General features: G+C 55.0%; 1 protein-coding gene across 4 annotated transcripts; it reads left to right on the forward strand.

Moving 5' to 3' along the window:
- The first annotated feature begins 29 nt into the window (after positions 1–29).
- Positions 30–10954, forward strand: KIF7 (kinesin family member 7). 4 transcript variants are annotated; one of them, XM_075100567.1, is made up of 18 exons: positions 30–357; positions 1548–1748; positions 1983–2394; positions 3386–3917; positions 4227–4364; positions 4511–4738; positions 5138–5337; positions 5624–5730; positions 6049–6204; positions 6541–6743; positions 6860–7057; positions 7314–7439; positions 7937–8113; positions 8416–8634; positions 8855–9061; positions 9443–9641; positions 9734–9883; positions 10088–10954. In XM_075100567.1, exons 1-18 carry the CDS (start codon positions 54–56, stop codon positions 10471–10473), a joined length of 4143 nt encoding a protein of 1380 aa, XP_074956668.1. In that variant the 5' UTR covers positions 30–53; the 3' UTR covers positions 10474–10954. The 4 variants fall into 4 exon arrangements, with proteins under 4 accessions (XP_074956668.1, XP_074956669.1, XP_074956670.1 ...); XM_075100568.1 differs by having other exon boundaries at positions 10091–10954; XM_075100569.1 differs by having other exon boundaries at positions 8419–8634.
- Positions 10955–11933: the final 979 nt, after the last annotated feature.

Below are 11933 nucleotides of genomic sequence, written 5' to 3' on the forward strand. Positions count from 1 at the left end.
CGCCATCGCCGCGCGCCGGGCCGCGCCCCTCGCGCTCCCGCGGCGGCCCCGCCATGGCGGCGGAGGGGGCGGCGGTGCGGGTGGCGGTGCGGGTGCGGCCGCTGCTGCCCCGGGAGGCGCTGCGGGGGCACCGGCCCTGCCTGCGGGCCGATCCCGCCACCGGCGAGGTGGTGCTGGGCCGCCGCCGCCGCTTCCGCTTCGCCGCCGTGCTGCCCGGGGCGGCGGGGCAGGCGGCCGTCTACCGGGCCTGCGTCCAGCCGCTGCTGCGCGCCTTCTTCCGCGGCTTCAACGCCACCGTCTTCGCCTACGGGCAGACCGGCTCCGGCAAGACCTACACCATCGGGGAGGCCAGCGTCGGTGAGTCGCGGCGTGATTCCCCGCCGGCACCGCCACCGCTCGCGTCGCCGTCCCGCGTCGCCGCCCGCCGCCAGCCCAACCCACGCCACCGTCCCGGCCATCCCTCCCAGCCCGCCAACCTGCTGTCGCCCCCGCACATCTCGTCAACTTTGCTCTCGCCACTCAAACCCGCCAGCATCACCATCTCCATCACGTCCAACGTCACCATCCCAACCCATCCCTCCACCCTGCCAGCCCCCCAACCCCAACCCCGCCACCACCCTGCCCACCCCGACAGCCTGTCCTTCCCACACCTGTGCTACTGGGAGCACCCACCATGGACAACACCGTCTTTGAGGTCACAGCACATAGGTTTCCTCCTCTACCGCTGCAGGACAAGCGAGAGGACCATGTCTGATCTGGAGGTGATCTTCCTAGGGCACCGCTACCTTGGGCTGGCTTAAATCTCTCCGCTTTATCCTGAAATCGGAGAGAGGGGTTTGCGGGGGGGATAGTCCTGTTGGTTTGTTTATGCAAAGCAGAGGAGGAAAGAGGAAAACCTTTCTGTCTTATAACTGCTGTTTTAATGGTGTTATTGACACCTTACAGAGGAGGTACTGTAATTGCTTTGCTCAGCCTTAGTTAATTGCATAATTTGTAAACACTAAATTGTTTCCATACTTTCAAGCTACCTCTATTTTCAGTTTCCCAGTTCAGGCTATCATTGCACCCGATTTGGGCACGGCCCTTTTACACGGCTATTGGAGACAAAAGCAAAACCATTTAAAATCCAGGCAGCAGAGTGCTGTGGCCAGATACAAGCAGGCTGCAAGTACCTAAAAAACTTAATTGGAGCTGAGAAAGTTCGTGGACTTGCACTGGCTTCAAAGGTCAGCACGCTGTAGCTGTGGGCAGTGTTTTCTACCTGCTGAAATGCAGGAAGGACTGGAAACACGCAGCATTGCTAGAAGCCACCACGCCACGTAAGGGAGCAGTGGGATAGGGTTTGCCCCAAGGTCCTGTGGCTTAAAAACTCTCAGAGGGATGTTTAATCTGGGCTGTGAGGGCTGAGCTGCTGGAGGGTTGTGAGGTTGCTCCTTTTCAGCTGCCCATGTGCTGCAGGCAGGCTCCCACCCATGGCTCTGTCTCCGGCCAGCACGGGCTCCCCAGGCACTCACTGCTCCCCGTGACTGTGTGCATCTCTCCGTCAGCTTCCATCAATGAAGATGAGCAGGGCATCATTCCGCGAGCCATGGCTGAGACCTTCAGGCTCATCGATGAGAATGACCTGATCGACTACACAGTCCGAGTGTCCTACCTGGAGGTGTACAAGGAGGAGTTTCGGGACTTGCTGCAGGTGGACACAGCCAGCAAAGACATCCAGATCCGGGAGGATGACAAGGGGAACATTGGTATGTGTGGCTGCTCATGGGCCCCCTTTTCTCCCCATACCCAAGGCCAGTGTTGAGTTATCTGTCCCTGAGGGTAGAGCCAGGTCTTCTCCCTCCATCCCTCTCCTGTGTTTAGTCCTGCTCGGTGTTGAAAAGCCAGTCTATACTGGTAGGGCGATGGCACTAGGCTGTGCGGAGGTTCTTCATCTTCAGGCAGCCAATCCCTCACAGCCACAGCTCCGTTTGTCATTGCAGTGCTCTGCGGTGTGAAGGAGTCAGAAGTGGAAGGGCTGGATGAGGTGCTGAGCCTGCTGGAGATGGGGAACACAGCCAAGCACACGGGAGCTACCCACGTCAACAGGCAGTCAAGCCGCTCACATACCATCTTCACAGTGACCATGGAACAGCGGCGCGGGACTGGCCGCCTCCCCCTGCACCATCAACACCCCTCTGTCCCCGCATCGGGCCAGGTCCTGGTTTCCAAGTTTCACTTTGTGGACCTGGCAGGCTCAGAGCGAATTGTCAAGACGGGAAACACAGGGGAGAGGCTGAAGGAGAGTATCCAGATCAACAGTGGCCTCCTGGCTTTGGGCAATGTCATCAGTGCCTTAGGAGACCCTCGGAGGAAGAGCAGCCACATCCCCTACAGGGACTCCAAAATCACCAGGTACAGTCAGGACTAGGACCCCCGTGCCCCACACATCTCACAGGCTCTTGTCGCAGCAGGAAGGAGGTGATGCTTCTCCCTGCCTTTCCCATGCCCAGCCTGCCAGGTTGGGTGGCTGAGTCCCCAGGCTAGCCAAGAGGAGCTTGCAGGGCCAGTTGTCCCTTCTGCTCTCACACTGGGGCCCTCAAACTGCTTGATGGGACAGGGCCAGTTGACCCACTGTGCCTTATGGCAGTTTAACAGGTCTCCCTCTGTGGGGGTTTCACATAGGAAAGCTTGAGGAACAATGAGGCCAGGATAGAATCGTGGAATCATTAAGGTTGGAAAATACCTCTAGGATCATCAAGTCCAACCGTCAACCCAACACTACCATGTCTCCTAAACCATGCCCTGAAATGCCATGTCTACATGTTTTTCTTAATACCTCCAGGGATGGTGACTCCACCACCTCTCTGGGCAGCCTGTTCCAATGCCTGACCACGCTTTCAGTGAAGAAATTTTTCCTAATATGTAATCTAAACCTCCCCTAACGCAGCTTAAGGCCAAATGACAGACTACCTCTTCGTAGTGTTGCCCAAGACAAGCCTTGCTTAAGTCATGCTGCTAAAGCTGAGATGAGGTGTCAGCATGGATTATCCTGCTCCTTCCTGCCTGTCAGTGAATAAAAAACAGTGCCAGTAGGCTTGTTTGATGGTCTGCAGTTAGTTTTTAGCTCGAGCATGTGGCCTTTGCAGACTCCAGCAGTTCCCATGCAGCGTGCACCTAGCAGTGATTGCAGAATTGGGGAGCTCCCAGCATTGGGAATTATTCAGATGGAAATTTGCCATGGTGTGAACTGTTATTCCTCTGCTAATGATTCCGCTTGCTTCACTAGTGCCAAACTGGCCACAGAGCATTTTCTTTGGGCTTAACCTCTGAAAAAAGTTGGAAATCTCCTAGATCCTGTATTATTTTGAATTTCAGCTATTTTAATTGCTGTGCTCTTCCCTAGGATCCTGAAAGACTCTCTGGGGGGGAATGCCCAGACCGTGATGATAGCCTGTGTCAGCCCATCCTCCTCTGACTTTGATGAGAGCCTCAATACTCTGAACTACGCCAGCCGGGCTCAAAACATCCAGAACAAGGCCGTGGTTAACTGCCACAAGGAGACAGAGCATGTCGAAGATCTTCACATGCAGATAAAGAACCTGCAGAAGGCGCTGGAGCAGCGGCACCGCTCCGAGACCCGTATCATCAACCGCTCAGCCACCACTAAACGATGCGCACCAGACCCCACGGCTCGGCTGCTGGCAGAGTGCGCTCATTACCGGACCTGCACTGATGCCGCATACCGGCTGCTGATGGAGCTGCAGGAAGACAGCAACCTGACGGTGGAGCAGATCTTGCGGGTTAAGGAGTGGCTGTGTGCGGTGGAGAGTGAGAGGAGTGAGCTGACCTCAGCCGGGCTGGACAGCGGCATCGAGAGCACCTCCGCAGAAGACCAGAGCCCCGAGGCACAAGGCGTAAAGCTGGCAAAAGCTCAGGTAACAGTTGGGGTGATTTAGCTCCAAGGTGGGGTTCATCTGATGGCCAGTGAGTGCAGCAGCCTCAGCACAGCCTGGTGGAAGGGTCAGGAAAGGGAGAGAAGCAACCCAGCTAAGAGGCTGTAGGGTGGCAGAACTATGTGGTCCTTGGAACAGGCAGGGAGAGGCTGGATTCAGCTGCAGCCAAGAGATTTATTTAGCAGGGAAAATCTGGGTCTGCAGAGCTGCTGGGCCCTTGTGGAGTCCAGCATGGGATGGGAAGGACAAAGGTGGATGCTGATGCTGCCTCTCTCATATTTCGGCGGGCAGGTGAACACCGAGAAGGGGTGCGAGTCCATCAAAGATGAGCAGGTGGCCAAACTGCAGAGGCAAGTGGAGCACCTGGAGGAGGAGAACCGTGATTTCCTGGCTGCCCTGGAGGATGCCATGGAACAGTATAAGCTGCAGGTATTTCTGGGCTCTGGTCTCTTTGTAGGGAACCTGCCTCACTCCTTCCCTTTCTCCCCAGGAGAGTGCAGCCCAGCTTTCAGGTTCCTCTGCAGCAGGTCCAGGATCCACATGTACAAACCCACATTTTTTTCATTGCCTCCTAGAGCGACAAGCTGCAGGAGCAGCAGGACAAGATCTCAGAGCTGCATGTGCGCTTGGAGATGGCAATGCCAAACCTGTGTGTGCCAGAACTGCTGGAAAACCTTCCCCTGGTGACCAGCAGCCAAAGACCTCATACGGCCCCACTGGATGCTGTCCCATCCCATGGCCTCAGCGGGGTTCCCGCAAGGCTTCTTCCCACCCAGCAGAGCGGAAGAGCCCTTTGCAGGAAGGTGAGGATGCAAGTCTGTGCTGTTGAGGAGCTGCTGCCTTTTCAGTTGGATGCTCTCCACCTAGTGAACCGCTTTTTTCCCAACCGTTGAACATGAACCTTGTCAGAGTTGTAGTCCAGAGTACTGCACTCAGTGTCCGCAAAACCAGCCCAGCTTCAAAACTGAGGCGTTTACTTCGATGTGACAGGCAGGTCCCAGATTTGCTCAGCTTCTGAGCAGCAGAAGGCAGGAGGGCAGGCAGCTGGGTCTAGCAACATGCCAGTTCTCCTGCAAACGCACTCAACTCCATTTTCTTGCTTTTCTTTCTGTCTAGCAGCAATGCCCAGCTGAGAGCTGCTTTTTCCAACACTGGCTCTGACATAGCACATTTCCTCTCTTTCTGATTCTCTGCCCTAACAGCTCAGCAGCAACCCATCCTCCCAGGAAGAGGACCTGGCAGGCTGGCACCTGAACCACATGGAGTGCCTGACCAGCAATCCAGAGATCAAAGCCACAGTGTTCAGGCGGGAGCGCAGCCAGGACTCAGAGAAGCCAGCAGAGCTGTCCTCAGGAGAAGAGGAGGAGGAGTGGGAACAGAAACGGTCCCTGTCCCAGCGCCGGTGAGTTGAGGCTGTCCCAGCACTGTGCAGTGACCTGGCAGTTGTGTCACCTGGCCATCCCACCTCTGCATCTCAGCTCTCATGTAGGATGTAGAAGCAAACACTGTCTCTGGGGTCAGTGATTCTGCTGAGACAGCTGCCTCCCCGCTGGGGAGCTAATTACCATCTTTTCTGACCACAGCTACTGTTTCTGTCTCCTTCTGAAGCCTGTGGATCATGAGGGTCCTTACTGGGAACAGCTCTGGCAGTGCCCAGACCCAACTGATTGGTTTGCTGCTCCTTCTAGAAACGGGATCCAAAGTTGGAGCAAGAAAGAGATTTGCAAGTTGAGTGAGGAGCCAAGTGGAAGCAGTGCCCCCTCGATTCAGGAGGAGCAGCGGGAGCTGTCAAAAGGCAAGTGGCAACAGTAGGTTGTTGGACAGTCTTCCTAGGGCTGGTGGTGTGTCACATGGCTTGTTGATAGGAGGGCAATGTGTCCCACCTGGATGAGCCCAGAGGACAAAAATGGAGCAGATGAGAGTCTAGCTGCTTTTGCTAAGAAGAAACTTGAACTGGGGTCTGGCAAGAGCTGTGTGTTTTGGTGGAAGCTGTGGGTGGCTCTGTGTAGTGCTGTGCACTGGTTCTTGGCTACAGATCTTAGGCTAGATTGTCCTTCTGTCACCTGGCTGCTAAGACCCAGGTGACTTCCTTACCCAGGAATCTGTGTTGCAGAGGTCTGCAGGAGGTGGGGACCGCTGCTCAGTCCCTGGGAAGGCCTGCCGGGGAAGGACTCTGAGTGGAGGCTGGTGCAAGCACAGCAGAAGATCCGAGAGCTGGCGATCAACATCCGCATGAAAGAGGAGCTTATCACAGAGCTCATTAAGACAGGTGCAGAGCTGCTGGTGGGACCATGCATCCGTTCCCTATGAAATCTAGTTGGGATGCGTGGTCTCTACCCCCATCCTCACCTTCCCTCCCTGTGTTGTCTATGCCCAGTCCCTTCCCTGCTGGCAGCAGAACACTTTCTCCATCCCTCCAGCTGAGTGACCCTTCCCAATGGCTTCTCCCCAAATCCCTTCCCCAGAGTAGCTGAGGGCAAGGGAGGACTCAGTCCCTGTAGTCAGAAATACTTGAGGAAGAGAGAGGAAAGGTCCATCCCTTGGTAGGATCCTGGCTGTGAGGGAAGGGGGCCTGGAGGTCACAGCGGAGGGGGGTGTGTTGCAGGCAAAGATGCCCAGGCTCTGAACAAGCAGTACTGCCAGAAGATCAGCGAGCTAGAGCAGGAGGCAGAGCAGGTGCGGGCAGAACTGAGCGACAGCCAGAAGCAGCTCCAGGAGCTGGAGGGCAAAGAGCCGTGGGACCCCGGGGAGAAGCGCAAGCTGCAGGAGTACCGCACACGTGTGGCGGCCGCGCAGAGCAAGGCACGGGTGAGTGGGAAGGGCTCTGCCTGCCCAGGGAAGTGGGCAGGGGCAGAATTGGAGACACCTCTGCAAAGGGCACGGGGGAGACGCCAAGCCCAAAGGCAGCTCTCTCCCTCTGGCAGGTTCTGTGCAAGAAGAAGCAGGTGACTGAGAGGCTGGTGTCGCTCTCGGCCCAAAGTGAGAAGCGAGTACAGGAGCTGGAGAGGAACATTCAGCTAATGCGGCGGCAGCAGGGCCAGCTGCAGCGCCGGCTGCGGGAGGAGAGCGAGCAGAAACGGCGGCTGGAGACAGAAGTGAATAAGCAGCAGCACCAAGTTAAGGTAGGAACAGGCAGGAGCAGCTGTGTTACTGCCACATTTGTGAGGATGATGATGGATGGGCTCTGCAAGCTGCTTGAGCAGGCAAGGCTAGCTCTGATGGGGTCTGTGATTGTCTTGGAGAGCATGGGGATGGAGAGAGGATTTTTTTTAAGAATATCCAAAGAGCTCACAAGAACATAAGCTGTCCCTCAGCCCCTGGCTCGCAGACAAGCAACAAACAGCCTCTTGAGGCTCAGAACTGCTCCTTCCCATACAGGAACTGGAACTGAAACACGAGCAGCACCAGAAAATCCTGCGCATCAAGACAGAGGAAATAGCAGCTTTCCAGAGGAAGCGGCGGAGCGGCAGCAACGGCTCCGTGATTAGCCTAGAGCAGCAGCAGGTACAGGCAGAGCGAGCCTGCCACCTCCTTCCTGTTCAAAGGGGACCGTTGTAGCAGACTGCTGGTTGAAGGAGGAGGCCTGGAAGCAGGGGCTTCAGCTTGAGAAGAGCCATAGCCCATCTTGCCCTTGAGGGGGACAGTCCATAGTGTCACTTGTATCTAGTAGCAGAGGACTTAGATCTTGTGTTACCCCAGGACCAGGATTCTCATCTAAATCCTAGCGTTGGTAAAGCAGCTGTGAAATCTTGTCTGTTAGCAGAAGGGTGGTGGGAGATGTGGCCCCCAAGGACTCCTTGGCAGCTGTGGATTTAGTTCAGCTCTGCCTCTCAGAGCAGCTGGAAGGATAAAACCAGTGAAGTCTGGGCTATGGGGTTGGCAGAGATGGACTCAGGATGCTCTCTCTGATCTCAGCCACATTGTTCTTTAGTCTAGCAGTCCTGGGCATTGCTGCAGCTGTCTGCATGCAAGCACATGCCCTTTGCCTCTCCTTCCATCAGAAAATTGAGGAACAGAAGAAGTGGCTGGATATGGAGATGGATAAAGTTCTCGAGCAGCGCCGGGCCCTGGATGAGCTGGAAGATGAGCTGCGGAAGCGGGAAGCTATCGTGGCCAAAAAGGAAGCCCTGCTGCAGGAGAAGAACGACCTGGAGAACAAACGACTGCGCTCCAGCCAGGTAGGACAAGACTGTGACCCCTCAGCCTCTTGCTTGATTTTGGGCAGAGGTGGGAAGCTAGAAGACGTGGGTGCCATCCTGGGTCTGGGAGAGGGTTGCAAATCAGGATGAGGCGGTGTTGGGAAAAGGGTGGCAAATCTGCCTCTACAGGAGACCCTGCTTGTGCTGTGGCTCTGAGCTAGTTGGTTTGATAGCCCTTGGCTTAGGTGTGCGTGTGGGGTCACTTGACCTATGGAGGGAGTAGAAAGGGGCTGGGGGTCTGACTTGCCTTTAGAGCAGATCTCCTTGAGCATCTTCTGCAGCAGGCCCTGACAGATGACATAGTGCGTGTGTCCAGCCGCCTGGAGCACCTGGAAAAGGAGCTAACTGAGAAGAATGGGCAGCTGCGTCACAGCAGTGCCCACGACCAGCAGCAGATCCGCCAGGAGATCAACAACCTGCGCCAGGAGAAGGACCAGCTGCTCAAACAGAGGTTGGAACTTGACAACAAGCTGCGTCAGGGCACCCTGCTGTCCCCAGAGGTATCTCATCTTGAGCTGGGCTGCTTTGCTTGCAAGAGCATGAGGTAGTAAAAGAGGAGTAAAGACCTGAGTGTGGGGTCATTTAGCAGATGCTCCCCCATGTCCCCAAACCACACATCCCAACTTTTTGCCAGCACTATTGAGATGACAAGGGAAGTTAGGGCAGGGTGAAGCAGTGTGAACCCTTTGCTCCCTAGTAACTGCAGCTCTGCCCTGGCAGGAAGAACGGATCTTGTTCCAGCTGGATGAGGCAATCGAGGCTCTAGATGCAGCCATTGAATACAAGAACGAGTCCATCACGTGCAGGCAACGAGTCCTGCGGGCCTCAGCCAGCCTGCTGTCCCAGTGCGAGATGAACCTCATGGCCAAGCTCAGCTACCTCTCCTCCTCTGAGACCCGAGCTCTGCTCTGCAAGTACTTTGACAAGGTGGGAGACAACCTTGTGCTGGAGGGACTGCAGTATCTGACCAAACTCTTGTCTTCCTCAGCCTCAAGCCTTATGCCTGCCTCCTTGTACACTTTTGCCCTGTAAAATCAGGCCACAAAGCCACAGCATCATAATCCCCACCTATCCCAACACCTGGGAGAGAGGCTTTACTAGTCACAGGATGCATGGCTCCCTGTGGTGGCTCTGCCACATCAGCGCAGCCACACATTGCTCTTCTCTCTGCAAGGCAGCTGTGACATCCCAGACCTACTAACCTTCGTACGCTGTACCAAAAAACTAACTTGATCAGGCTCAGTGGTGCAGGAAAGCTTCCAGGCTCTGAAGGAGCTGAGGTGTTTCTTGTTCTTGGGCCCTGGCCAGGTGGTGACGCTGCGAGAGGATCAGCACAGGCAGCACATTGCCTTCTCAGAGCTGGAGATGCAGCTGGAGGAGCAGCAGCAGCTGGTGTACCGGCTGGAGGCGGCCGTGGAGCGCCAGCGCCTGGAGATGGACCGCCAGCTCACCCTGCAGCAGAAGGAGCACGAGCAGAACATGCAGTTACTGCTCCAGCAGAGCCGAGGTAACAACCCAGCTCCTGAAACAGGCAGCAGTGGCACTGCTTTTGTTATTCACAGGACTTGCAGCTTGAAATGGCTTTGTTTTCCCTCATAGAGCACATGGATGAGGGGCTGGCCAGCAGCAAGCTGCAGTATGAGGCAAGGATTCAGGTGCTGGAAAAGGAGCTGAGCCGATATAGGTGGGCAAACCAGGAGCTGAACCAGAGGCTGAGTAACATGAACCTCTATCCTGGACAGACCAAAGGTGAGAAGCAACCCAGGCTGGGGCTTTGCTGTTTCTACCAAGTTAAAAGGAAGGGAGTTTAGATTCCTTTCCCTGGCAGCCAGAGCTTAGACCAGAGCAGTGCGGGTCATTGCTGGCCTTGAGAAAGTGCTCTCCAGGCACTGGCTTTGTTGAGAAAAGTAGCGATCCTGATACTCCTCTCACTGTACCCCCAATCTTTCCCAGCAGGGATGGAGAGAAGCGTTCATGGGGCTGGGGACAGAGCTCCCCCTGCATTTGGCACCTGTGAGGAATCCAGCCTTGGGGAACAGCCCACGCCTCTGGCTGTCACTGAAGAAAACCATCGGGTCAGGGACGAGACCAGGGACCTGGTGCATGCCCCCCTGCCATCCACATGGAGGCGTTCCTCCCTGCCCAACGACAGCCCCGGGGACGTTCGGCAGAGGGACACAGAGCCCTTACTGAGAACGGGGCAGCCCCACGAGCTGCATCCACCACGGAGCCTCGCTCCTGCCCTCAAGCCCCGCCGGGAGCTGCGCAGAGCCAGCCTGAACGTGACCCCCGTGCCTTACCACCCGGCAATGATAGACGTGAGGAAAAACCCACTCTAGACACAGGCTTAACACTTCCCTGGCACAGGGTAGGGAGGAGCAGATATTGCTGATGTGAGCTTAAGAGCCCTCCTGCCCCTCGAACCAGCCTGGCTACAAACCTGTTACATTTCAGAGGCCTGAGGAGGAAAAAGACGTGACTTTTCATTATAAGGGAAGTAAGCACTTAAGGTGTGGGACTGCCAGCCTACGTTCTCCATGTTGCTGCCAGTCTAGACAGCGCTGACCGGACACCTTTCTCCTGCACCCTCAGCATCTTGAACACAGGGAAGTGGGAGATACCTCCCACCCTGGCCTCTAACACTAAAAACTTGTTTACAGTTTGGAACCCTCTGCTGCAGAGCTTGCCCAGCCCTAGCAGCTGTGGAGGGAGATGCTCTGCAGTCCTGCAGAACTTGTACATAGGTTTTCGTAGTAACTTCAGGTTTTTTACATTTTTACTGTAACTTTTCTAATAAAGCAGAGTGAGTTTTATGAAGCAGTCACTTGTCAGAGGCTCCAGTTGTCACTTACTCCAGGTATGTAGGAAAGGTGTGCTGTTTAAACTTCACTGCATGGGAACTCAGCCGCTGTCAGTGTTGCCTTAACATTTAAGTGTCTGCTTTGTAAGAGCTCAGTCAGAGCTGGTAGGCTTCCTACATGGAGTTGCTGCAGGAAAATTATCTCCAGAGAGCAGCAGAATTAATTGTCTGAAGCATCCAGGATAAAAGCAACCCTGGTTCTGTGCCATTTTCTGCTTCAGCCTATAAGCTGCTTTAAGCAGCATTTTCTTACTCTTGGGAAAAGTTCCAGTATGGATGTAAGGGAGATGAAATCCTGCAACTTCACACTGACACCATCCACCTCAGAAAGGGGGAGATAAGTTTAACTCTGGCAGAGCAAGAAATGAAAGCCCAGGTACCTGCTTTAAGAAGGGCAAGGGGGGAAAATGGCAGCTTGACTACCTGACCCCAAAAAGGAAGCCGCTGCTCCAGCCTGAAATCACAAGGAGCACAGCTGCCACACCTACCATTTGAGGAGTGACATACACCAAGTTGAAAGCCAGCATCTTCCTCCCACATACCCGATCTTGCCTGTAGGGGTATGGCTCTGCATATGCACAGTGGCTGAGCTGCACAAGATTTCAGTTTGCAGCCTCTATTTTAACTGTTGCTATTTTCCTCCTCTCTTGGCAGAGGGAAACAGTCAGCTTTCCTGCAACAAATAGTGTTTCAAGGACACAAATTCCATTTGGTATTAAGGGGCTAGATGGCTCAAAGCCACGTAACAAAATTCTGCATTGCCATGCCTGGTTTCACGATGACCTCACGTTGCCTTCATAGCACTCTGCTTCCTGCGCTTTCACCAGACACAATGGGGTGACACCCTGCCTTGCACAAAGAGGTTGTTATCCTAAAGGAAAGACTCAGCCCTTCCAAGATAATGCACAATTTTAGGCCCTTGTAGGCTATGTCTCAGGC

The sequence above is a fragment of the Phalacrocorax aristotelis genome, chromosome 7 (assembly GCF_949628215.1).
Source record: "Phalacrocorax aristotelis chromosome 7, bGulAri2.1, whole genome shotgun sequence".
Lineage (NCBI taxonomy): Eukaryota > Metazoa > Chordata > Aves > Suliformes > Phalacrocoracidae > Phalacrocorax > Phalacrocorax aristotelis.

What these genes read in the sequence shown, in the direction of transcription:
- KIF7 (XM_075100567.1), top strand. Translation starts at nt 54, where the DNA reads ATGGCGGCGGAGGGGGCGGCGGTGCGGGTGGCGGTGCGGGTGCGGCCG. An exon ending in GGATGACAAGGGGAACATTG is followed by an intron (nt 1,749 to 1,982) that starts GTATGTGTGGCT and finishes TTGTCATTGCAG; the next exon opens with TGCTCTGCGGTGTGAAGGAG. An exon ending in CCGCGCAGAGCAAGGCACGG is followed by an intron (nt 6,744 to 6,859) that starts GTGAGTGGGAAG and finishes TCCCTCTGGCAG; the next exon opens with GTTCTGTGCAAGAAGAAGCA.